Source organism: Ictalurus punctatus, chromosome 4 (genome assembly GCF_001660625.3).
Source record: "Ictalurus punctatus breed USDA103 chromosome 4, Coco_2.0, whole genome shotgun sequence".
In the NCBI taxonomy this organism is placed as follows: Eukaryota; Metazoa; Chordata; class Actinopteri; order Siluriformes; family Ictaluridae; genus Ictalurus; species Ictalurus punctatus.
In genome coordinates this window covers 1,795,001-1,822,173 of record NC_071284.1, presented here as the reverse complement: position 1 = coordinate 1,822,173, position 27,173 = coordinate 1,795,001, and the positions used below count along the sequence as shown (strand labels likewise).

The following is a 27,173-nucleotide window of genomic DNA, read 5'->3' as shown; positions in this document are numbered from 1 at the left end:
ATTGTTTTGTATATACACAGACATAATATACTATGTACGCTTTTAAATGTTTTATGTTTTATTTCTTGTTTATTGCTTTTGGATTAGTTATGAATTCAAATGAAAATTCTACACCTTTTTTTTCCACTTCTATTCTTCTTTTACATAAATAAACTGTCAATGATGTATATAATATATGATATATATTTACAGCATCAATTTGACAATTTTAGTGCTAAAAATCTTTTCAATTTATTTATTTGTTTGTTTGTGTTTGTCCACCTGAAATGTCTAAAGGATATATATATATATATATATATATATATATATATATATATATATATATATATATATATATATATATATATATATATATATACTATTTCTTTATTTTTTAAGACCACCTGTTATACCATTTTCAACCACAAGGGGCGACTCATTAATTCTTAATTAATGCTTTCTCTTCTAACCCTTTGTAGAAAACATTCATTTAATTATTATCATTTTCTTTCTGCTTTTTTGAGTTTTATCTTATTTTATTTTTGTAAGGGTGTTGTAAGGATGCTATTCTTCTTCTTCTTCCTCTTATTATTATTATTATTGTTATTATTATTATTATTATTATTAGTAGTAGTAGTAGTAGTAGTAGTATTGCATTTAATTACATTTGTTTACATTTTTGTTTATTCATTAATTTGTTTGTTTGTCTGAGAGGCTAAAATGGCTTTTATTTAGTTTTATTACACACTCACGCACAAGTGTGTGTAATACTACTACTACTACTACTACTAATAATAATAATAATAATAATAATAATAATAATAATAATAATAATAAAAGTAGAAATATGACTCAAGAACATATCAATTTATTTCTATAGCTTTCTATTTATTTGTTCATTTGTTTGTTTATTTGTGTTCCAATGTTTGGGAGGAAAAGTATTTATCCACTTTTAAAATATGAGTGTGGTCAAATGAAAACCTTAAAAATGAAACTTTTTTTTTTTTTTTTTTTTTTTTTCTAGAGCAATCTGGACACTCGCATTGAACAAAATGGAGATCATGTAGAAAAATGACAGACTTTTGTGTAAACAAACAAACAAAAAAAAGGTTTTCATTTGACTCACACTCGTACTTTCTGTGGAATCTTCTGACCCCGGCAGGTTATAGGGTTCAGATAGAAGCAGGCATGCAGAGTCACAGATCCTCACTCACTTCCCCCAGAGTTTGCGTATGCTCTTGTTGTTCTTCATGTTTTCCTGTGAGACAGGGGAATGTTCTCCTGAATCCACACCAGACGACGTGGGTGATGCATCGCGAGCGCTCGGGTTTTCCGCTCTCTCTGCCTTTTCTGTAGGAAACGTAAATAAAACACATGAGGTATAATCGCAGAAAGACAACCTACAGCAGAGAATGTCACTATACTGCATCCTGAAGGTGAGTTCACACAGAAATGAGGTGTGATGCTATCAGTGAAGCTATTTCTGCTATGGAATAGTTCTGAGGCTAGGCACATAATGGAATATTAAACGTACTCGGTATGTCTTTCCAGAATTTCAAAAATAGCAGGGAAATAGCCGAAGTACAACTGTGTGGAACGTAAACGAGCCTGTGCTTTTATTAAAGCATAAATTACATATAATAGCACTAATCTTAGGTTTGTACTCCATTAAATTGTTTAAATCTCACACCGCAGATCCTCTGGTCAGACCTTCGGAAAACCTTTGACCTCGTTTACTTAATATAAAAGTGCATGTCTTCCCATTAGATGAAACAACCAACAGCATGGGTGATTATAATCGTATAGCAGCGTAACCCTAACCCTGACCCTAACCCTGTTTACGTCGAGCATCCACCGGACAAGTCTCTGTGAACGGACTGTTACTACAGAAACTATAACATCTGACCAATCAGATTGGAGAAAACATTGCCGTGGTGATATACTTACTTACGCATAATGAAACCACAATTTAAACGCAATAAAAGAAGAGTTTAGAAGAACACGAGGTCTTCTAAGGAAAGCGGAAGAAGAAATTACACCTGATAGCATGCGGTTTCCGGAGTAAATGCTGCTCTTTGATCTGCACACTGACACATGTGCAAACATCTGGGCTGTGTTAAAGCTAAAACACAGCTGAAGCCACAGGTCTGGTTCTCCAGACAGACAGAGAGAAGGAGTGATAGTAAGGAACAACTCGGGCTTCACATAAAACCTCCAGCTACTCTACCTGATCAAAGACAGACGTAAATCCTAGCGTGGAGCAACAAATGGCTTTCATTTACCCAATACAGAGAGGAGGGGGACACCAGGCAGTTTCTTTTATGTGTTTATTTATTTATTTGTTTGTCTGTTCAATCATTTGTTGGTTTATTAGACTTGATGTATGAATTAAATAATGTATTTTTTTTTATTATTTGTTTAATTAATTTTTTTTTTTTTTTTTGTATGTGTGAAAGTAAACACTTATTTTGTCATCATTAGGTGAAATGTTAAGTTAAGAAAAAACAAATAAACAAACAAACAAACAAAACAAACAAATATAGAAAAGGGAAAAAAAAGCGCATTTTTGGGTTCTTGTGTGTGCAGAGAAACAAAACCCTTATTAATATAACATTATCCAATTACCTAATTGTCTAATTTATCTAATTTCTCATTTTTATCCTATAATGCCAGTGACCTCATCAGTGACAAAAAAAAAACAAAGAAAAAAAAAGAATAATATAAAATAAAAACAAAAATAAGAGTAATAAAAAAATTTTTTAAAAATGGCTGTTTTTTTTTTTTTTTTTATAAAAATGTTAGACAAAGCAGAAAATATGTCCGTCTGTCTGTCTGTCTGTCTGTCCGTCTGTCTGTCCAGCTAGCTGCTTAGCTATCTCCTTCTTTCTTTCATATATCACATCGTTCATTCTTCAGGATTTCCGCAATATATTGCTTAAAAAGCGTGATTCAGACCCAAGATAGATGAAATAACACATGGTCTATAAGAGTGATTAAAGCTCATACTCGGGTTAATGTCTTCGTCCTGGCTGCCCTCTTGAGACCTCGGCTCTGAGCCGTCGCTTTTATTACCGTCTATCAGGATACACGTCCCGTTCTCCGGTTTGGACTGAGAACCCTGTTTGTGGGAGAAAACAGAAAATGAACAGTAATCCTGAGAGAGTTTCTCTGATGGCACTGACACTATCATCTGAGTGAGATGGGAATTCGTTTAATAGTTGGATTGGTATTAAAACTGAATCAGTCACTGGTACCTCGTCTGAGCAAGCAGGCTCTACAGGAGTCCCGATCATGGGCTACAGGATTGAGACAAGATCAGAATTATAATTATTAGAAACAGCCGTACACGCGACGATTCATGTACAAAAATAATCGAGTCCTGACACAATCATCACTTAGCGAAATGCTCACTGGACCACATGTCATTAGGATTTCATTATTCTTACTACGAAATGAAAGCTTTAGGATTTAGGATGGGTAAGTCATGCGCTTATTCTGATGACAAGTTCAATCAGGTATGATAGGAAGAAGAGGAATTTCTACACTCTGCCGCATCAGCCGAATTTATTGCCTGTAAAGAGATTGAGCATTAACTCCAGTTTCCATCGTGTGTAGAATACCGTGTGTGATTACTACAGACAAGAATTTCGACACATTTCCCAGTACTCAAGGAATAAAGCACTCGGGGGTAAACTGTCATAGGAAAATAATCACTGTTGGACTGGTGCGATGTGTCCTGAAGTGTTTTATTCCTCTAATACAACAGAAATATGTCAATAATTGCGATTTCTATTCATTAAAGGACATCATACTCTTTTTATCTGTTTATACGGGGATGAGTCGAGGGAAAACCAAGTGTTCCAGCACTTAACAAGTGCACAGATTCCTCTAGGAAAAAAAAAATAAAATAAAAAAAGATGATTCTATTCATGTAGCACTTTTAAGGTTTTCATTTGACTCAGTCGTGATGCTGATGCTGCCACCAGCATGCTTCACCGTGGGTAACGTAAAAATTTTCACGTAAAAAAAATTAAAAATCACAGGTGAAACATCGGTGTTTGGAGAACTATTCTTGTTTCTGTCTATCTTGACTAGAGCCCCAGTCCCAGATGAAGAGAAGCAGCCCCGTAGCACAATGCTGCCACCACCATGCTACATCGTGGGCAACTTCACATTTCAACATTAAAAAAAAAAAATCATTTAAAAAACATTTGACCCTTTTCGGTGTAATTCCTTGTGTATAAAAACACAAACCTTTTGTGTTGCTTCACTTTTCAGATCTTCCTGGCTGCTGGACGGATTTCTCAGCTGCGACCTGAGACAACAAAGCAACGTCCTTGTGTCAGTAATGAACCCTTAGCATTACTGTAGCAATAAGATAGACAGAAATTGTGATACCGGGATTCCGTTTCCTTCTGATCAGGTTTTTTGCATGCAAGAAGCGGAGAGGACGCTCCGGACGTCATCTAGAAAAGAGAGATAAATAAACATCAGGTGCTGAACATGACGAAAGAACGTGAAGCGTTTCCATGTGAGCGTAAAAACAAAGTCATGTACACAGAATACCTCTGAATGAGCTTTAATAGTGAGAGCTTTTGTCTTCACTGCTGCACTTAGCTCGTCTTCCTCACTGCTGGCCTGTGGTGCCGGCGTCTCTGAAGATTATTAGTAAAAAGATTTTTTTAAATGAATAAATAAATTCAATTTTACAAATCATACAGTGTACTACCATTGTACTTGACATGTTTTGACACCACGTCAAGCACAGAGCGTTCAAAAATGTACATAATGTACAGGAGTCGGGGAATTAAAGGAGCAGTGTGTAATATTTAGTGCCCCGTGCTTGTTTAGGGATCTCCTGTCAACAGCCATCGTCAAGTCATTCCACGGGTTTTCAATAGGATTTAGATCTGGGCTCTGACATTCCAAAGTGTTTATCTTCTTCTTCTGAAGCCATTCCTTTGTTGATTTTGTATTTGTGCTTTGGGTTATTATCTTGCTGGAAGGTGAAGTTTTTCTTCATTTCCAGAAGTCTAGCAAAGGCCTGTGGGTTTTGTGTCAAAATAGATTGGTATTTGGAGAACTAGCCATGATTCTTTCTGTCTGGACTACAGCCCCAGTCCCAGTTGAATAGAAGCAGCCCCGTAGCAAGATGCTTCCACCACCATGCTTCACCATGGGTATGGTGTTCTTTGGGTGTTAAGCTGTATTGTGTTTCCACCAAACACATCTTTTAGAAGTATGCCCAAAAAGTTCTACCTTTGTCTCATCAGAACATAAAACATTTTGCCACATGGTTTGGGGTGATGGAATGTATGTTTTCGGCAAAATTTGGCAGGCATGGATGCCAAATTTTGATTCATGAGAAGAAGAAAAAAAAAAACAGACTACCCCATTATTATTTTTTTTTCCCCCGTAACATTTTTTACTTTGTTGTTGTTGGATGTATTATTGCATTAAAGATGGAAAAAGATCTGAAATGATTGATCATGGTTTCATTTTTAATATCACAAAAATGTACAAATTTAATGTGGGTGTGTAGAGCTTTTTACATCCACTCTATGCATAACGAATGTTGCTTTGTGGGAGGAGTTTATTTGAGGACCAGAAGAAGAAAAAAAAAAAAAACACTGAAAAAAACTAGCCAGATCCACTGAATCCACTCATGTTAATCATATTTCTCTAAGACAGTTTACAAATTATGCACTTCAAATTCATTAATCATACATTTTAACACTTGTAAAAGTCACCAACTGCACCTTTAAAGTTTTTATATATTTATTTATTCATTTTTTTGTAAATGGTCTCCCTTACACACCTTTCCTAATGAAGTCCTCGGTTGTTATTAAATAATTCACATTTACTGAATGTCGTGCTCCGTTGTTAACAGCCGAATAATAATGAGTGTTTAAAGAGTTAGAGTAAGATAGCTCAGTAGCCTCACGTTGAAACAAGGCCTTGCCATCTCGAAATTGTCTGCACTGGCTCAGGAGAAGAGAAAGCTCCTCTATACGCCGATCCTGCACAATGGATAAAGAAAAACGTAAGCAAATGAATATATCATACACTAAAGACAATATGACCGATATACAGAATTCATTTCTAAGTCACAATAGATGCTATGTGGTTGATTGGCTGAAAGGCGTTGATTCATTTTCTATAACAGCAAGGTCAGGCAGTAGTGGCCAGAGGTTTATATTAATGTGTTTGTATATTATTACATTATGGAAGTTTCAGTAACATGACAAGCATGTGATTTCAGAGAGAAAAAAAAGAGAGGGAACGAGTGTTTATAGCTATTATAATGTAAGTGAGAACAGGAAGTGACTTGTTTCACAACACTAAATTATCAGGGGTGTAAGAGGAATGAAACACTCGCTGTTATAGGAAAATAATCAACTTCAGGTTGGTACTTCATTGCACTGAACTGTTGTTGTATCGCTTAGATAGCTATCCTTTATATTATTTTTCTAAAACAAAGAAAAAAAAAGTGAACTTTGTGCACAATGACATGATTCCAAATCCAGAAAGATTGTTTAGAAACCATAATTCATCCAATGAACCCGTAAAGAACCGTCAAAGAACCCATATCGACGCGTCTCATCGGAGAAATCTGAAAGCACCCTGTGTCTCCTTCAACACTCTCGCAGCCACGGAAAGGATCCGAGTGCTTTATGAGGATTATGCAATCCTTTAGATTATCTGAAAATAATCTTCCTCCCCCTGATCGTTTAGAACGCGGTACGTGGCCGCGCAGTTAAACGGAACGTTGGTTAAAGGCAGAGTTGAGATTTGGCAGAGAGTTCAGAGAACTGGGTGTGTTTTTGAAGCGATGCCCTAAAGCAGACCCTGCCACGTCTCGCTTACTGCAAACACATGACGGGTTTTGGCACAGATCTGCACCTTTAAGTGTGGACTGAAGGAAATGTTTTTAGCCGGGGTTCTGTAAATATCCCATGCTGTCTGAGTCCACAGACGGGAACAGGAGGTCCTGTGTGCTCAAAGTGGTTTTCATTTACTCTTCCACGTGCTAGAATGGGGTGGAGTGAGGGAGTTAATGGTTCCAGCTTTCTAAAGGGGTCTTACTTGGATGCCATCTTTGTAGAGTTCTAAAGCAAACTGGAATCATTTAAGGTGCTACACTCTTCAGTCTTTGGGGGAACCCGAACAACAATAGTTCCATTGTTTGCCCTACAACCGAGTGCTCCTTATCAGAAAGGGCTCAGAGGAGAACTATTTTAGGAGGCTAAGGACCAAATTATCCAATGCCTCATTGAGTAACACTTATTTTTACTTAGAACCAAGCACCAAGGCAGTTTAGCTGAAGTTTCTAGATGGTGACAGATTCTAGGTTCTATGTAGAAGAAAATAAACGCCAATGATTTGCAGTTTGTACCACACATTTACCCAGTGGTTCTTCATTGGTTCTTAAAAGGTTAATTGGATAATTAAAGACTCTTAGCTTCCAAAAAGGAGTCTAATTGAAAGCTTTTTTGATAAACCCTTTTTGTAGGGTTTAAATCAAAACATTTAAGGGGACAAACAAAGAACTTTTCTATGTATTAAGGGTTCTATGTATTAAGAATTTGCACCGCACACCTATCCAGTTCATACTGTACATACACACTTATTAAACAGGGTTCTTCAAGGATAATTAAGGGTTCTTAGCTTCAAAAAAGTTGTATTTGGAACCCTTTCTGGTAATAAAACATTTTGATATTGGGCTGTACGTAAAACTTTTAAGGGTTCCAAGTAGAACCCATTTTTTGGAAGATAAGAACACTTCAAAGTTTTATCTAGAGTTCTCCAAGTGTTCTCCTGGAATAACACGCGAACCTTTAAACATGTTTTAATGAGACTATCTGGACCACAGTAATTTCTAACTAATTAAGTTTTCATATATGTACCTTTTCATCATTGGCTGCAATTAATAATTCCATTCCGGCTTTTAATTTTAGAAGCTCTTGATCTGCAGAGAAAGAAAGGAAACAAGCATGTTTACTATGTATATAAAAAAAAAGTTTCCTAGATCAAGAACAGAACAAGAAATGTGAATGTGTGTTTTTACCATTATCTGGATTTTATTAGAAACATGCTTTGTTGTTGCTTTTGAAAAATCACATACATGACATGTACATGCATGCACTCTCTGATTTTGTCTCCATACTTGTCCTATCTGTCACATTTTGCTCAACACATTCATCTTCTTATTGACAGTTGGCACTCTCACAGACACCCTTAACCAATTCTGCTCACTACAAGAGGAATTGTGACCAATCCTGAACCCTTTCAAAGGAATTCTGACCAATCCTGCCGAGTTCAAAGGAATTCTGACCAATCCTGAACCCTTTCAAAGGAATTCTGACCAATCCTGCCCGAGTTCAAAGGAATTCTGACCAATCCTGGCTGAGTTCAAAGGAATTCTGACCAATCCTGCCCCCTCTCAAAGGAATTCTGACCAATCCTGCCCCCTTCCAAAGGAATTCTGACCAATCCTGTCTGAGTTCAAAGGAATTCTGTCCAGTCCAGCCCCCTTTCAAAGGAATTCTGACCAATCCTGCCCCTTTCCAAAGGAATTCTGCCAATCCGGTCTGATTTCAGAGGAATTCTGACCAGTCCAGCCCCCTCTCAAAGGAATTCTGACCAATCCTACCCTCTTCCAAAGGAATTCTTACCAATCCTGCCCCCTTCCAAAGGATTCTGACCAATCCTGTCTGAGTTCAAAGGAACTCTGACCAGTCCAGCCTCCTCCCAAACGAATTCTGACCAATCCTGTCTGATTTCAAAGGAATTCTGACCAATCCTATACTCTTCCAAAATTAATTCTGACCAAGTCTACCTGTCCTAAAGGAATACCCAACACCCCCACTTGCTCCTTAAGGGTCTCTAAAAAGTCCTTTCTGTTCTATGATTCTTCATTGTGTTATTATATCATAGGCTTATAAGAAGGCATGCTTTTGCTAAAACACACATTTTCCTTCTTCCACTTTCAAGATGTGCAGAATTCCATCAGGTGAAAAAGTAAGGGAGAGCACCAACAGTGGAAAGAATTGTCTCGTAAGCAGCTTAACTGCTAGTCTAGCGTGTATGGCTATTTCTGTGAGAGTGTGTGTGCGTATGTTAGAGATCAGATATGCTAAAAATCTTACGTTTGGTGTTGAGCCTTCTCCTGTATAACTCCTCTTATGATGAGAGCAGGACAAAGAGGATACAGAGCTATTGTTAGTCACCCCACAAACAATTACGGTACACACCATGCAAACACTTATTATATAAAAGTCACACAAACACCACACACACCATTCAAACTCTACTGCACACACAATGACTGCTTTGTATTCTTGAATAAAATGGCTTGTTTCGGTACGAGTGAACCTTGCTAGTTGTCAGATTACCTTAACGTTTTACTTACTTTAAGGGCAGTGTTGTTAAGGCTACATGACGCAATCATAAGCCCTTCCTGACCATCGACAAAAACCTACGTAAACATCTACAAACACTCATTCCAACAGGCGTCCATACCAGCATTACGTAAAGCAGACTTCATACATTTACAGGCAGCCATCTATATACAGTGGCCCAGGTCACATTGTTATTGAACTTCCAGGTCATAGTAGCATACGCTTGATAATTTCTTGACTATAAAATTAGACAACAGGTTTCTGGATCAGCCAGATTCACCTCTTTTTGGTTAATTAATCAATAGTAACCAATCGACCAGTTGAAAAGCCATGTATTCAGTAACAGTGAATCAGGGCCACTGATCAGTGCTGTGCGATTAGAGCAAACGTGTTACTTATGACTCTTATCACTACATCATATTTCATGTGTTAATGGAAAAAAAAAACCCGCAATGTAGACTTACCTCTCTCTGAACTGTCAATAGACATGGGAGATCTGGAGAGAAGCTGCGACTGAAGGTTCTCGATCTCTGTATTCTTACACTGCAGGAGGTGCTGAAGGCCCGAGATTTCTGCCTGGAAATGAGATTTATCATTCATATCATTCTGTCTGCAAAAGTAATGAAATTAATAGTTTTCTGATATAAGATGAAGGATAAGGGAAAGATCATGTAACACCAATCATAAAGCAGAAGGTCAAACTGATTTTTTTTTAATTGTCTGAGGCCACCATTAAGTCAGAGTTTCACAAACTGGTCCTCAATTAAACCAGGTGTCTTCAAAGCACCTGACCGTTCTACTGATGCATTTCTGTATTTATAATACGGTTGTGCAAAGGACACACCGGAGGGGATCTTTTACCTCAGGGCAAAGAACACATTAAAGGGGTGCCATGGTGGAAGGCCGGGTCAAATAACGAGCATGTTGAAATACTGGTTATGAGAGAGGAAAGGTCAGTTCGGGTATGTCACACGTTTCCAAATCATTACTTCTTCCAAAAATTAAAGGATGATTAATAGGGAGCTGGTCTCTTCATTAGATTCTGGGCAAGCTGCGCTCTGATTCGTGTGGGATGAGATTCAGACCACAGAGACACGGGAAATAGAAAATACTGGGATGTAACGAATTGTCTAAAATATCTTAAACTCTGGAATTTCCATAAGAATCATAAGAAACATCGCAGATCATGATTTTTCATCCAACACACTTGATAGTTGCGAAACAGTGTCCTGATGACTGAATTTTTCCACTCCAGAGTCCAGGGACGAGCTTTCACCACTCTGATGTTTGGCATTACAGTTTGTGACCTTAGCCTTAAGTGCAGTTTCTTAGCCATGGAAAGCCTTGTGATTTAGCTCCAGATGAACAGGTCTTGTGCCAACGCTACATCCAGAGGCAGTTTGGAATTCAGTGGTGGTTGTTCTAACAGATGGCAAGTGAGTTCCACATGTTTGCATTCATTTACATTCTGGCATTCTTGCAACAGTTGACCTGTTATTGCTTCTAGACATAGTGGACCGAGTTCACAGGAATGGCGCACTTTACTAGGGCAGCTGTAGAAGCATAGAAATTTAACGCACAGAACTTTTCTTAGAGTTTACATTGGATATATAGTACACATTAGAAGCCTAGACTATGGAAGGAAGACAAAGACAGATTGGCCCAAGACCTGTGGAGATTGGATTTAGAGGCTGAGTCGGTGGAGAATTTGGAAATTAAAAGCAGAATCAAGATTGGAGTGAGGGAGCGAGGAGATGGAGACGGTGGGAGAAGAGTAAGGAAGTAAGATGGTGAAGTAGGTGGAAGCGAAAAGCCAAGAAGGAAGTGGCGCTGAAGAAGTGAAGCGGTAGAAAAAGTGGAAGATGAGGAGTTAGAATAAATAGGAGGAGTTAGAAGGGAATGATGTGGGAAAGTCAGCAGAAGATATAAAACAAGGACAGAAGTAGGGATGATGGATCGAGAAGAAGAGGGGATGTACAGGAGATGTGAGAGGAGGTGGAGGAGTCTGGACTGAACTGTAATAGCTGAAAGTGATGGGAAAATGAGGTTGCGAGGTGTGAAAGAACATGGATATGGAGCGAAGAAAATAAAGACCTGGACGAGCAAGATCAGGAGAAGGTGTTCTAACAGATGGCAAGTGAGTTCCACATCTTTGCATTCATTTACATGCTGGCATTCTTGCAACAGTTGAACTGTTATTGCTTCTGGACATAGTGGACCGGGTTCACAGTTATGGAGCACTTTACTAGGGCAGCTGTAGGAGCATAGAAATTTGAAGGTGAAGGCGAAGGAGGTAATAGGAAATAAAAGCAAGAAAGGAAGTCGGGATGGAAGAGTGAGAAGGTGAAGCGGTAGTGCAGATAGATAAGGAGATGTAGGAGTTGGGAACAGAGGATAGGAGTTGGACGTGAGGGAACAACGAGTTTGCAAAGGTGGGAAAGGAACTGGACGTGTTGGAAGGAAAGAACATGTGAAGGAGCAAGGTGGTGGAGGTAATGGAAAGGATGAGAAGAAGGAAAGGAGTGGGTGATGTGGAGATAAAAAAGCAAGAAAGGAATTGAGGATGGTGGGAGTGAGCAAGGTTGAGGGAAGTTGTTTTAAAGTAATTTAGGTCGGAGGAAAAAACAAGTGAGATGGTGAAGGTGATCGGTGAATGAATGCAAAGAAGGATATGAGAATGAAGTATTTGGTGGGAAATGAGAGAGGAGGTGGAGAAAAACAACCGGGGATGAGAATATGGTGGTGTGAGGGTGAGGAGATAATAGGAGGAAAGAGAATGCAGGATTGAAGGAACAAGGCAGTAGGAGAGGGTAAGGATGAGTGTAGGAATGAATTTGGTCGGTTAAAATCAAAGACTTGAGTGTGAATTAAGGAGGTAGAGCAGATGGGGAAAGCTATAAGGATTGAGTGAATGGGTGGAAGTGGTTAGAGAATAAGTGGAGGAGAAATATGGAGGAATGAGGAGGGAGAGCAGTGGTCAACTGGAGGGAAAGATAGAGGGGTAAGCAGGACAGTGAAGAAGGAAAATGATGCGGTTTGAGAAGGTAAAGAAGTGAGAAAGTGGAGGTTTTTCAGGAGGAAGAAGACAAGAAAAGGTAGACGTGAAGGCGCGAGTAGGCGGAGGAGGTGGGAGACGAGAGGAGGAGGTGGCACCTGAAGGTTCCTTTTGTTCTCCTCCCACTGCTGCTTCTCCACCTGAAGCTGCTCCACCGTCAGCCTCAGACTCAACAACTGAGTCATTAGAGACTTGTAAAGTGTGTGAAGAGAATAAGAGACGGACAGGTACAGGAAGGAGGGAGTCAAGAAAAAAGACAGAGAGAGCAATAAACAGATGAATAATAAATAAAGAGAGATTAAAGAAATACGCTAAGTGAGTATACATGCAAATGAGGGACGATTTTAGTTTAGCAGAATGACGAGTTTTGATTTCATTTACTAAAAGTGGAACATTTGGTGACACTTTTTCTGAAGGCCAATAAGTGACGTCGTTAGGTTGTGAGCGGAACTGATAATAAGTACGGCTGTAAAACAATGAGGTGAAGAGGCCTCACAGGAAGTGTGTACCGAAAAGAGGAAGATTCATTCACTCATGTGAAATAAAGTCAGACCAAAGGTACGTAATTGGTGATATGTATTTCTGTAGCAATACCTTCGTAGCTTTCAGTTTTCTCTCGTACTGCGACTTTTCATCCTCAAGATCCTCCACTTTATTTTTGAGGAACCTCAGTTCCTGGAGCAAGCTCTGTTCATCAAAATAAATAAATGAATAAATAAATAGAAAGCATAACATTTATCCCAGTCAACAATTATAGTCATCCCATGCTGAAGTGATTGTTTAGAAGGTTCAGATGACACGCACACACACACACACACACACACACAAAAAAAAAAAAACTCACGGCACCACGCCACACATGCCTGTATGTTGAAACTTTATATCGGTTACTAATTGTTATTTATTAAAATAAATAAAATATTAAAATACATTTTGCTCATTTTTATGAAGAGTGTCATTAATTATGTAAGGTACTACATATGATGTCACAACTCTTTAATTTTTTAAATATATATATATATATATATATATATATATATATATATATATATATATATATATATATATTTCTTATTTAATTGAATCATTTTATATTCATATTTTATTATATATGGCTGTTTCTGAAAGATGTAATTATAAATAATTAGCCGTTTTAAAATAATTATTTTAATGTATATACTTTTTTTGCTCATTTTACTAAATCAATACATGGCAATAAATCTATAATGTACCATAAATAATGTCACAAAACAACTTAAAAAATGTATGAAATGAACTCTATACATTCCTGAGTAATAAATATTGACTCAGTGAAAGTCATTATTGCTTTCTGTAAAAAATAATAATAATAATAATAATAATAAAATAATAAATATATATTTGGTGTATTTGTCTATTTGGTCTTACTGTGTATTTTGAATGTATATTAAAGCTAAAGTAAAATGTGTTAAAAAGAAAAGAAAAAAATGTTCAGTGACTTTAAATGATTTAAGAAAAAAAAAAGAATCATAAAAATCACTCAACTCTTAAATTAAAACAGTTCCATGCATGTAGTCTGTTAGATATATTCTCAGCCCGCAGACCAAAACCCACAAGACACGTTAAGACGTTACATCAAGCATGAATCACTAAGCGCACTGTGAAAGCTATTAAAGAGTCACCAAACACCATGCGATAATACCAGTCAGCGAACGCCAAACGAGCAAAGGGCAAGTTTACAAGCAGGTTTCACGTATCAGTCCGAAGTCCAACTGTCAAATAACGGAGCTTTACAAATCAATCAGGTGCATTCAGTGCCTACACTTTCTCTCCCACAGTGACAGAGCTCCTCAGCACCTAAGTCTCCAGAGCTCTGCTCCTCCGCAGACGTTTCTTCAGCCTCGCCTGATCCGTTCAGCGAAGCGTCAGTACCGGCCTCTTCGTCCTCCTGGATCTCTGCAGCTTTTTTCTCCTGGACCTTACAACAAAGCTCTTGCTGAATCCTACACATCTGCTCCTGGAGCTCGCTAATCAGATTCACTACGCTCTGGCAGAGCGGAAGAACCGGACAGGGAAGGAAAAAATGAAACGATAAAAGGAAGACAGACGGAAATTAAACTCGGAACACATGTACGAGTACAAGACATTATTGTACGGTGGCTTGCATGAGTATTCACCCCCCCCCCCCCCCCCCTTTAAACTTTTCCACATCTTGTAGTGGAAACTGAATTGGACTTAATTGAGATTTTATAGCATGAATCTAGACAAAGTAGCCCATGATATTGACGTGGGAGGAAAAAACAACACAGTGTGCAGCATTATTCACAGATAAAGGCGTAAAAATCGGGTGGGATATGGGTGCAGTGGGTAACGAGGCTGCTTCACAGCTCCACCATGCCTCTTTCGATACCGAGCTCATGTTATTGGCCTGTGGCCTTGTGGATTTCTTCTGGGTTCTCTGGTTTCCTCCCACCAGGAACCCAAAAACATGTTGGAAGGCATATTGGACATGCTAAATTGCCCCATAGGGGTGAATGTGTGTGTAAATGTGGGCGAATTATCCCGCTTTGCACACAGCGTTCCATGGATAGGGACCAAATCCACCGCAATCCTGACCAAGATGAAGTACTTACTGAAGAAAAACGAACGAATTAAATGACAAAGCTGCTGGGAGACCCATAAATTAGTCCAACATGATGAGATTGGTGTGAATTGGTGTGCAATTAAAGTGCCACATGAATTGCTATATAAATGCACCCTTTCCTGGAAGAACCGGAGCAACAAGATATCCAGGACAGAGTTCTGGAAACATATCAATTAGGTTCTGGTTATAAAAAAAAATCGTTTATCACAACTTTTGAATGTCCCAGAGTGACGTTAAATCCGTAAAGTTAGAGAAAGAACTGTGAGTCTGCCTAGAGGAGACCATCCACCCGAAGTCAGGGACTGGGAAAAGAGGAGATTAATCACAGACGCAACCAAGCAGCAGAGTGTAACTTTAGTGCATACGTGTCCACGTCTTTGTGTAAGCAGATCTGCTTTTTTTACTTCCTTAAATTTAACAGGCCGGAACATTTCAGGATCATTTCACTCGGTGGTTCATTTATTAAGCTAGAATGGAGAAAATACCATGCAGCAGGAGCAAGGAAAGGCAGCAAAGGTACTGCCATTGGCACGTCCTTGCAAAATCATGCCCTGTAGCCAAAATAAACAGGTCACTGACGTGAATTCTGCAAGGTAAGGACTCAAATATAGGGCCCTTTGTTTAGTGTGAATGCTCAGAATGTAAAAGGAAATGAGCCTGAAATGTGAAATGGAAAAGTGATACATGGTCATCAAAAATGAATAGAATAACCAACGCTGTAAGGTTGAGTTCAGCATTCGAACTAGCGTAAACAGCGGTTAAGCAATGACTGGCATGTAAGGGGAGGAAGTATCATGTGATAGCGTGGCAGAAAAATACAGCAGATGAGATGGCTGACATATGATTGCTATCTATAGAGTGCAGCAGAGAGGGCCGGGGAGGGAGGGCCGCCGCTCACGAGTGAAGCATGGCATGTCAGGGGAATGTCGTGAGCCAGATTAGAGCCAGTCAGCCCAGCAGTTGTCAGAGGACTGGGGCAGCTTGTGTTCTCGTGTGTCGCATTTTAATTCAGGTCTGCATTAACAGCCTGCTTGTGTAGCTGCAATTAACGCTCTCCTTGAACGTGTCATTTCAAATCATTAAGATAACCCACGTAGAATAAAGTAAATAAATAAAGTAATTACTAAACTCTTGTAACACTTCCTGTGAATAAAGTGCATTATAAATGCATCATATACATAATATATGTGAATATTCCAAATAATACCCGGAATTAAGCCGTCATACATGTAGTCACTGTACGTGCAGAACACTTCAAAGCATGAGGATTAGGTTACATAATGTGCTACAATAGTATATAACAGAAATGTTCGAAGGAAATATAGGCACACACATTATGCCAAAGCGCTTTTCAGTTCTCGATTCCGATTGGTCAGAAGGTGCTGATTAATTGTATATAAGAGCAGGTCGTCTTCATACTGTATTAATGCGTTCGTTCTGATACGCTAGCGTTTCTATAGTAACAGCTCATTCACATGAACTTGTATGGTGAATCTCTACATAATAATGAATGCATTTTTAAAAATGGTGTTAGTGAACAACATGGTGAAGGTCTCTGGAAAGAGAAGTGTGTTTATTTAAACACGTATGGAAGGAGTCTCCAGTGTCAGAGGTAAAGCTGTAACTTTAACATCGTCAGGACAGAGGAGCTTGCGCTTCTCTAAGCTGTGTTGTTGTTGATGTTGTTGTTATTTTTTTGCTTTGTTTGCTTTAAAAACTTTTTTTAATGAATTTTATTTAATATTTATTCATTCAAGAGAGAGAGAAAAGAGAAAACTAGTTTCACAATATTAAAAATAACTATAAATGGATTAAAAAAAGTGGTCTGTTGTAAATAATAATAATAATAATAATAATAATAATAATTGTAAAACAAATTACTGTGGTGTAAGAGAAATAAAACACTTCAGGACGTGCTGTTATAGGAAATGAATCAACACTGGGGTGGAAACTGTAACTCCGCTTCATCACACCGACCCGTCATTGATTATTTTCCTAAAACAGCACAATGTATAGAACATTATTCATATTACAATAATTAAATATGAGAACTTGCACTATATACACCGTTTAACATGATATAAACGCATGTATAATGCATTATGGATACTGGCTTGATACAATATGTTAGTAATTGTACACTCGACACCTTTTCAGGTTCAATAAATACAGATAAATTGGCAATTTAGGAAAAATGTCATGTCCTAATATTTTAAACAATAGATTGTTTCTGATCATAAATGACCTTGAATTTCACTAAGACTCAGAGTCATTAAGTTACAGAGTCTCCATCTGGGGATTAATAAAGTACTATCTTATCTTATTACGCTGTCATTTGCTCAATGATTTATTTAAGAGCAGCCAAATTGGTCAAAATATTACATTATCATAATGTTGTAATTGTGTTTGTCATTAAAATTAGCTGTTAGCTAGCTAGCTTCTACGTTTACGGGTCTCATAAAGTCATATCAGACTCTAATATCGGACATATAAATGTGTACTTATACATGCTCACGTTTTCTATAAAGGCGCTGAGAATCTAGTGCATTTACTTTGATCACTGTAGTGGATTTACTGTGAATTTGATGCTACGTTGTCAGATCTGACGCGCAAGTATTCAATATAACGAGAAATCATCAGATTTTTGAGTTCAGGCGTATGCTATGTGATGATGTAATGTTTGCTGCTGTAACACTATAACATGGGTGTAGCACTAATTTGTTCTGTTGGTCCCTTGAGTCAACATATTTACACACACACACACACACACACACACACGTTACACTCACACTTCAGCGCACTTGCCGCAAAGCCTAAGGCAAGGTTTATTTTACATCAACAAACACTAGCTCTCCATGCTAACCCAGTAATTACATCTGACATGTAATCTTGCAAAACTGTAATTAGTGAAAGAAAACCCGCAAATTAGTTCTTACAAATAGATCGTTGCACGCACACACACATGTAAATGGGTCCCGGATGCTCTAACAAGCGTAAACTCACTTTTTTTTTCCATCAAGCATCTTATTCCTGTCACATCCCATGTGCTAATCGGTCTATTTGTGAATTATGAATGGGATTTAAACCCAAACCCATGTGGTTATGAGGAAGAAATACAACTGAGACATACCGTATATGCTGTTCCTAAACATATTTATACCAGACTGCTGTTGCATTATCATGTCTGATTGGTCAGAAGGTGTGACAGCAGCTCTGACAGTAGCGCAGGTCTGACAGCAAATCGCAGGTTTTTTTATCAGTGCGCTCGTTCCGATACGTTATCGTTCCTGCGTGTAAACGGATTCAAAATGCGTGTAATTGTCGATATGGTGAGGTTTTCTGTAAGGAGATTAAAGTTTATTTAATATGTACGGAAGGAGTCTCCAGCGTCAGCGCTTTGTAACAGTCTGAGGTACAGCTGTAGCGTTACGTTCTGCGGCGTCTTCAGGACAGAGGAGGTTACGTTTTTGTGGTCTCTTTGATGCTATTTTTTTTTTTTTTCGACAAGAGAAAGAGAAACAAATCGAGGCTGAAGCGGGAACGATGACCGTAGCCGATGAGATGTGAGCGAAAATACGAATGAACCTGTTTTACGGTCCATGTTCCATGCCATGAACTAGAACTATACGTGGATAAAGACGTATTCTGCGATTGTTTCCATTTTGTATTATTTTTTTTTTATTTCGAATGTAGTTCGTTAACCAATTACGGTAGTGAAGTGAAACGAAAGAGAACACGTCACTTCATCGTGCCGCACCGTCACTGATTATTTTCCTATAACGGCACAACACAGAGAGTTTCATTCCTGACATGAGTGTCTACTTCATTATAAAGACTAGCGTATGACCCTGTCCAAGCCTGAGTGGATTATTCCAGCATCCAGCGCAGTACAATACCTCAGCTTTGTGTTGTCTCTCTGCGCTGTGATTCTGCCTCTCCTCCATGCTCACCAGCTTCAGTTTCAGACAGGAAACCTCATCCATCAGATCTAGTTTCTGCGACTCGAGCGCAGTCCTGCTCAGTAGCTCCTAGACAAACCCACACACACATGCGGACCCAGATGTGAAACCTTTTACTCAACGTGCCTTCAAACGAAATCCCCTCAACTCTGTTGCGCTTCTGCTTTGCGTTGGCTAAATATACACAGACTACGAAGGCTATATTTACTTCCCCTCTCTCCAACTGTACGACACAGGAGAGAGAGCGAAAGAGAGAGAGGGAGAGAGAGAGAGCTGCAGGAAAGTGTCTCCAAAACACTCAAGAGACGATAGGACAGAAAGAACCGTTTAATCCAAGCTCACGGTAGAAAACACACCCAGTATCGGTGACAAAAACAATATTCTGGACTTTAACCCGTCTGTTTAAAGGCACACGCTGAGTTCACTGACTGGCCTGAAGGGGATTTTAACAGCCGTACATGTGTCATGCGCTGTCCCGGATTGGGAAGTTCACTTTTTGAGCAAGTCTCGTGCCATTTAGAGGCTGCACATGGAAAATATTAAGGCTATGATACTGGGAGCGGATTGACTTCTGGAGGCCAAAACCTCATAATGACCACATCTCTAAAATGCTTCCCATCAGTCAAGCCAAAGCTGTAGATTCAATCAGGAGCAGTGTGTGTGTGTGTGTGTGTGTGTGTGTGTGTGTGTGTGTGTGTTTAAAGAAACACAAATAAAACAGAAATGTGCAATTAAATCTTTCAGAAAATGTGGTGGAAAAGTGCCCTCGAGACCAAAATTCACCGATATGAGTGAGTATGATATGAGTTTAGGAAAAATATCGAATAAAATAAGGAAATGTTTGAATTGTTGTTGGTTTTTTCGGGGGGATAGTTTATGTTTCAAGATATTATATGTTTTGTTTTAATATATTAACGCTTGTTACTTGAGAAAACGATGGCATTTTGCATCCTGTAAAGCCTTTTAGATTCGGCCTGTTCTCGAACGCTATTGGTTGTTGTGGAAATCAGTGAAGAACGTCAACGCACGGCCACACTGACTTCCTGTTTCAAAGGGAAATACTGTTTGCCAACATACAGAATCAAATCACAGCTCTTAAGACATCTCATGCGGATTTTAAAATCTGGTCCTCGAGGAAATGTCGTCTTTCTAATCAGTGCTTTAAAATCCTTTGAAAGATGTCAGTGTACTTGAGCTCTTTTCTGCCCATTTCTCTCTCCTTGCTAATAATCTTCTCTCATTTCCTCTCAGTCTGGCTGATGAAACCCTGCAGCTGAAGCTCAGCTTACCTGTCCAGACCACACCATACCATCCAGACTGGGCACAAACCAAATGTACTCCTCAACCCTGTCAAATATTTGTGTTGTCAAGGCGATGTGAGGCCTGGCCTTGTGGTATTTCCTGCTGTGAAGAGAAATGGAAGTGCACAGGAGGAACAGGTAGGAGGAACATGAAATGGGGAAGATGAACATTAACAATAATGCTGTGCAGAGAATGTACCAGAAGCTTGGTGGACAAAGAAAAGCAAGCTCTAAAAGAGAGTTGACGGTAAACAGCGAATAGACGGACAGAGTTCGCCTTGGTATCATTAGCTTTCTAAAATCCACGAAATCTTACAGCTCTAAAAAATAGCACTGCGACTGTAGTACACTTAAAGATCCCGTTCATTTGAAAGGTTCTAAGTAGAACCTGACAACATGGCGCGTAGTAAGGATTTCAAGTAGAACACCTCTGGATAGCTTAGAACACTTAAATTTGCAATAACTCTTTAGTCGTCCTTTTTTAAGAGTCTCTGTCACTCTAGAATGCTAAATGAGAGGGTTTGTCTTTCACATGAGGTTCTAACGATCCACTTAAAAATCTGAGTTAGAACCATTTATGATTAAAAAAAAAAAACACACATTAAGGAACGAGAATCTAACTGCTTCTTGTTTTTTTTTCTTCTTTTGTAGTAGAAGGCGGTTACAGACAGGTAGCAGACGTTCATACGGACAGAGAGGCGGTGTTCCAGACGGACGAACAGACAGACGGGTGGACAGACAGACGGGTGGACAGACAGACGGGTGGACAGACAGACATAGAGAAAGTCATACGGAGGGATGGACAGACAGAGTGTTGTACAGAGATACAGACGGATGGACAGAGCTACAGATGGATGGACAGATGGAGGGATGGATGTATTTTATCGGACCTCAGAAAGAGGTTTGGGACTTTGTCGCTTTATAACTACTAAATTCGTAACAAAATCACACTGCCCTATTTTTATAAAAATGTAACAGAAAAATGAAGGGTAGGGTTAGGGGCGGAGCTATCTGCCCATAGTGTTGGCGCTGGAGTTATAGCGTTTATGCCAGCAGAAGTTTTGGGCATTGACTTGTTCTATATTGGACACTAACAAGCATTGCTATTGTTTTGTGGGTAGCAGCTTCCACAGCTACACAACCAGCTACAGAACCACTGCACAATGACCACAAATTATTCTTACTGCTAAAAATAAACAATAAACTTAAATAAACGTTGTTTAGGAAAGTGCAGTGCATGATGGTCTACTTGTGGAAGAAAGAGGCAAAAACGATGTTTGGTCTTCCTGATTATTGGCTTCTATTTGGAGAGTAAATGCCTTTGGGTAAATCAAACACTTCATGCCCCAAACCCAAACACAACCCCCCACCCCCCCACCCCCACCACCACCACCAAAAAGAAAAAAATTTTGTTACCCAATCAAGACAAAAATAAGAAATCTAACGACGCTAAATCGCTTTTCTTCTCATTTACACTTCGCAAGGTTAAACATTGTTTTATTCGCTCTCCCCACCCACTTCACCAAGATTCACTCGAGTGCTCATTACAAATGAACGACTTACGTTTGCCTCGTCACGTCACAAAAGCCTCAAACGTTCGCATGACTTCCTTTCCTTACGACTTCATTTCTACGAAATCAGGCAACCAGACTGAACCCGAGTCGTTGTGAGAAAGCCGTAAGAAGAGCTAACACCTCTGTTTTAAACTTCATCCACCTGAACTTTTCCTACAAGCTGCCCCATGAATCCTTACACATTCGCGGTTGTGAAGCTGTAGAAAGTAATGTCCGTGGTACCTGTTGCAGCATTTCTCCTGTGGAGTTTAGCTTGTGCTGGTGCTCCTCGAGGGAATTCTCCAGGTCTCTGATCTTCTCTCCTTGAGCCTCTACCTGGTCTGTCAACACACTCACCTGTGTGTGTTTGTATAGTGAGTTAGAGAGAGAGCGAGAGAGAGAGCGAGAGAGAGAGAGAGAGAGAACAAGCAACCTTAGTTTTTCATCTTAAAGCGAACCGGACTCCCTGTTCAATACCAGCGCCTCCCTTTTCCTCGCATTCACATATGACAGAAATAATAAATAATAAATGCTTGTAGTCTAGATTTCCCCTTCACCAGTTGTGTCTACACTTGTCAATACATACAGAAATAAGCCAAAGCGGCACTACCAAGCCCAAGTCTTTTGCGTTTCGAAACAGTGGACTACAGTCTGATCTGATAATCCTGAGCAAGCAAAGCACAGGCCTGGAGGATTATGATTATGGCTGCAACATTATAATCACAAATCAGAAAAAAAAACTAAAATGGTGTTCAGCAAGCTGATGGATTGCCTGTCGTGTAGGTTTCCAGGCCTTGGCCTGAGTGCAGAGGCATTTTACTCAACCGTTCAAGCATGTGACAGAGCCGAGGAGGAAGGACAGCCTTCCTGCCAAAGCCTAGCTTCACGCCACGGTTCCATGATCCGGCTAACGTTCGGGATTACCCGGCGGATCGCAACATTGCTTCCTCTGAGCACATTCATAATCATCAGCCAAGCATCATTACCGTTAATACTCGTGACCACTTTGAGCAAAGAGAAAGACCTTCTAACATCACTGCGAATCACCTGGGTAAGAGATACAATTTAATTACAAAATAAAAGTTAGATAAAATAATCAACTGGATAAAAGCCAGCTTCATACCCACGTTGCTTATATAATTTAGCTGATAATTATCATTAATCCAGTGTTTACATTATAAACAAAAATATCTATAAATAGCAAACAAACAAATACATGCATTTAATTTAACGCATTAAGATAGTAATATATTAATAAATAAATAAATAAATTGCACATAATACATAAAAAAAAAAAAACTTAAGCTTATGAAAACCATAATCAAACTAGCAAAACTGTCATGAAATTTAAACGATCAGATAAAAGCCAGCTTCGTACACTACCTCGAATCATGTTGCTGAGGAATATCGTTATTTTAATGAGTACATTATAAATACAAATGAGTGAATCCATTAATTAAATAATTAATGAATGACATTTGGGATTAAAACTCGCACATTTTGTCATCGATTTGAAACAATTGTATGATTGTTTAGTTCATAATGAATATAATGGTTATAAAAGTCAGGCCCATACATACATACTCCAATTTACATTTGTTTATTTACGTACGTCATACACAAAGTTCTGCAATAAAAACAACGATGAAAACACTTTTTGAAAGCTCCACGCACATGGACACTCTCGCACACGCTCACATGGCCTTACGACAGAGCCGACCCTCTACGTCTTACCTGTAGCACAAGCGATTCCTTATCTCCCTCGAGTCGACAGAGCCGTTCTTGATAGCTCTCGTTGTTTCCCTTTGCCTGCAGGTTGACCTACAGACCAGCAATCAGTCACAAACAGTGTTACATTGACACAGCTAGGATGACTTTGAGATTTTTTTAATCAACATCTTACTATATTTGTCTTAAATCAAATGCTGTCCATCTACTAGCTGATTTCAGAGGAATCGCTCAGGTTATATAAGTTTGCACTTGATAGGATAGTCTATATATCATGGTTGGTTGATTGTAGAATGTCTAAATCAGACAAGTGCAAATAGAGTGTTAACTACGCAAATGCAATTATGCAAATAGACTGTTGACTATGCAAATAAAAATATGCAAATCGAGTGGAAACTACGCAAATGAAAATATGCAAATAGAGTGTTAACTATGTAAACTCAAATATGCAAGTAGAGTGTTAACTATGCAAGGGGAAAAATGCAAATAGAGTGTTAACAATGCAAGGGAAAATATGCTAATTGAGTGTTAACTATGCAAGGGAAAATATGCACGTAGACGGTTGACTATGCAAATGAAAATATGCAAATTGAGTGGAAACTACGTAAATGCTAATATGCAAATAGAGTGTTAACTATATTAATGAAAATATGCAAATAGAGTGGAAACTATGCAAATGCAAATATGCAAATAGACTGTTCACTATGCAAATGAAAATATGCAAACAGAGTCTTAACTATGTAAACTCAAATATGCAAATAGGGTGTTAACTATGCAAGGGAAAATATGCAAATAGACGGTTGACTATGCAAATGAAAATATGAAAATTGAGTGGAAACTATGTAAATGATAATATGCAAATAGAGTGTTAACTATATTAATGAAAATATGCAAATAGAGTGGAAACTATGTAAATGCAAATATGCAAGTTATAACATCCTATATCTATATAATATCTACTGGATATACAGTAATTCCTCACTAGCTCAGTAAGACAAAAAAAAAAAAGGCAGCTTGTCATGTTACTGAGAATCGTAATGTGCAAACTCTGTGCGTTATAAACTGCTGGTACTGGAGACTCCTTCCATAAACGTCATCCTCTTACAGAAAATGTCGCCATATCGATATAGTTTTTTTCCAATCTGTTTATGTGGAGCGTCTGCCGTCCAAGTGTAGGAAAGATAATGACTTAGAACAAGCGTATTGACGTAAAACTGTGATTTCTAGCTGCACTATTATGTCCAAGCTACTCTTATAGAAAATTACTCCACAATCCAAGAGCGCTGTTGTATACGGAAATGTGACAGTAAATGTGCTTGTGAATATCTCAGGTGTTAAGATGTTCTACAGACTTCTAACGCAGTTTCACAACTCCTGAATGGATCAAACCGCACCGTGTGATCCTTCCTTCTTGCACTATTCTTAACTTTTATGCGGATGTTTTTTTTTTCTTAACCTCCCCGTGTGTGTCAGAGTCGAATTCCCTGCACATAAATCTCACTTCTAATAAAAACTATTCCGATCCTGAGCCTATTGATTTTCAATGTCCACTCATCTTCCAACAGAGCACGCAAGTGCATGGAGTGCGCGTTGTTCGGTGGTGTAAACAAGCCGGATATTCAAAGCAGAATAAAGTGTAGTAAAATAAATTTTTTAAAAAGTAAAGCAAGAGAAAGACGCAGAAGGAAAGAGAAAAACATCACAGTAGTCAAGCTTACCTTTTTAAGCCAAGTAAAATGTTTGTAAAATTCAATGTCACACTCCATGACTCAGGGCCATGATCCTGCCTGCTTCTTCTCACATACTGTAGAGTACCATCAACTGCTTCCAAACTGGGAATAACTACAGCACTAAACCTTGAAATGTACAGAGCTCGAATCGACGTCTTCTTTCTCTCAGTATGTGTGTGTGTGTGTGTGTGTGTGTGTGTGTGTGTGTTTGAGGTTTTTTTGCCTGTCTGGAGGCTGTTTATGGCTTCTAAGCATCTGGTTTGGAGCACAGAGAAGGCAGGAGTCTTTAACATCAGACTGCGGTCTTGCCACTCAGATCTCACCAGCTGCACTCTCCCTCCCTTTCCCTTTTCTTTATTCTCCTCCTCCATCTCTCTCTTTCTCTTTTCCCCGTCTCTTCTTATTCTCTCCCCTAATTTTACGGCACGGATTCTAGTCCTTTTTGTTGTTGTTGTTGTTGTCGTTGCTCAACCTACGTACTTATGAATACCGATCTCCACACACGATCTAGCTTTGTTGCTCTGCTTTCTTAGATCTCATTAGAGAGTACTTCAGAATGCAACGCCGCCTCGTGTGGGCCCTTTGTGTGGCGAGCGCACACGCCTGAGACACACGTGTTGCACGGCAGGCTGGAGGAAGAGGAAAGGGAGAAGAGAATAAACAAGGCGAGGGGTTGAAGAAGAGAAGGGGGAGGGGGTAAAATGAGGGAATGAGGGGAAGAAAGAGCAGGATGGAATCTCGCAGTGATGGATGGGTGGTAAGTATGAAGTGATAAATGTGATGTAAAATGGTTGAGTGAGAAAAAAAAAAAAAAAAAAAAAAGTTCCGTTTATTTCAGCCTCTGTGTCCGTGCTTGCTGGACGGCAAAATTTACCACATTTTGGCCTAAAGTGAATAAGCAATATAATATCCCAAATAAGCACAAACACTGCTTTGGAGATGGTTATTTTCTACATAGAATCTGAAAAAGGAAGGAACTGAACTTGCCTTGCCTTCAATATTCCATTCGTACCAGTCCAGGCTTGCTGTTCTACTCTTTTCTGAATTATTACTAATATCTGTATCATGGATGTCTCTGCATTGCCTAAATACACAGACAGCAAGTGGCAGCCTGGAATAAAGAGAACCAAATCAGAAACTTGCTAATTTGAATGACATGACTGACTGGATATTCCTGTTTGCTAGCTAGGCTATGAACCATAGGTGGGCTTGATCCAAGATACAAGACCAGTCTGGCTCTGTAAACACTTGGGCATGACACTTAACCCATGCTGTGCCAAATCACTCTCAGAGTATTTCTGTGGCGAAATAGGCTTCGTTCACAAGTGACGCAAATTAAATGTCCTACTTTAAAGCGACACGAAAATCTGCTTTGTTGAAATCAGTCCTGATTTCATATGCGGATCTAGATTGAACGCACATCCGATCTCAGTATCCATCTGACATGAATGAGAATGGTCACATATGCACAGTACCCGAGATCTCATTGCTGTGTTTTTTTGGGACAGGTGTGTTCAAATTAAAGACGGATATTGGTCACTTGTGGTTAGGAATGTGACCTGTCAAAAGATCTGATCCAGATCCGATCTAAAAAAAATAAATAAACATATAAATCTAAATTATGCAATGAAGATATAATGTAAACATGACAATATAATACATTTTAATCCAACGTCCTTTGTCACACGGCAATAAAATAGTACAGCTAGATAGCTATGTAAATACTAGCTGAAGAAATTGGATCTAGCATCGCTTATGTATCTAAACCTTTTAAACCGGCTGTTATCAAACTATTGATTAGGAAACATGACCTTGACTATATACGCTAATATTAAATCTCTCCT

The 27,173-nt window shown here is 38.8% G+C and overlaps 1 protein-coding gene across 13 annotated transcripts in view; it reads right to left on the bottom strand.

Moving 5' to 3' along the window:
• The window catches only part of ppfibp2a (PPFIA binding protein 2a), a 38,287-nt gene that overhangs the window by 7,272 nt on the left and 3,842 nt on the right, over positions 1 to 27,173 (bottom strand). The window contains exons 1-17 of one of the 13 annotated variants that reach the window (XM_017466300.3): positions 25,318 to 26,124; positions 23,606 to 23,692; positions 22,115 to 22,228; positions 18,955 to 19,086; positions 14,237 to 14,461; positions 13,030 to 13,122; positions 12,534 to 12,626; positions 9,845 to 9,956; positions 9,129 to 9,161; positions 7,887 to 7,948; positions 5,924 to 5,999; positions 4,546 to 4,634; positions 4,378 to 4,445; positions 4,234 to 4,294; positions 3,234 to 3,275; positions 2,986 to 3,097; positions 1,194 to 1,329 (exon numbers count right to left, since the gene is read on the bottom strand). In XM_017466300.3, coding sequence (XP_017321789.1) covers positions 1,194 to 1,329; positions 2,986 to 3,097; positions 3,234 to 3,275; positions 4,234 to 4,294; positions 4,378 to 4,445; positions 4,546 to 4,634; positions 5,924 to 5,999; positions 7,887 to 7,948; positions 9,129 to 9,161; positions 9,845 to 9,956; positions 12,534 to 12,626; positions 13,030 to 13,122; positions 14,237 to 14,461; positions 18,955 to 19,086; positions 22,115 to 22,228; positions 23,606 to 23,692; positions 25,318 to 25,365 — 1,583 coding nt within the window. In that variant the 5' untranslated portion in view covers positions 25,366 to 26,124. Of the gene's footprint in view, positions 1 to 1,193; positions 1,330 to 2,985; positions 3,098 to 3,233; positions 3,276 to 4,233; positions 4,295 to 4,377; positions 4,446 to 4,545; positions 4,635 to 5,923; positions 6,000 to 7,886; positions 7,949 to 9,128; positions 9,162 to 9,844; positions 9,957 to 12,533; positions 12,627 to 13,029; positions 13,123 to 14,236; positions 14,462 to 18,954; positions 19,087 to 22,114; positions 22,229 to 23,605; positions 23,693 to 25,317; positions 26,125 to 27,173 lie in introns of those variants that run through there. The other 12 variants (XM_017466295.3, XM_047154644.2, XM_017466297.3 and 9 more) reach the window with 12 other exon arrangements.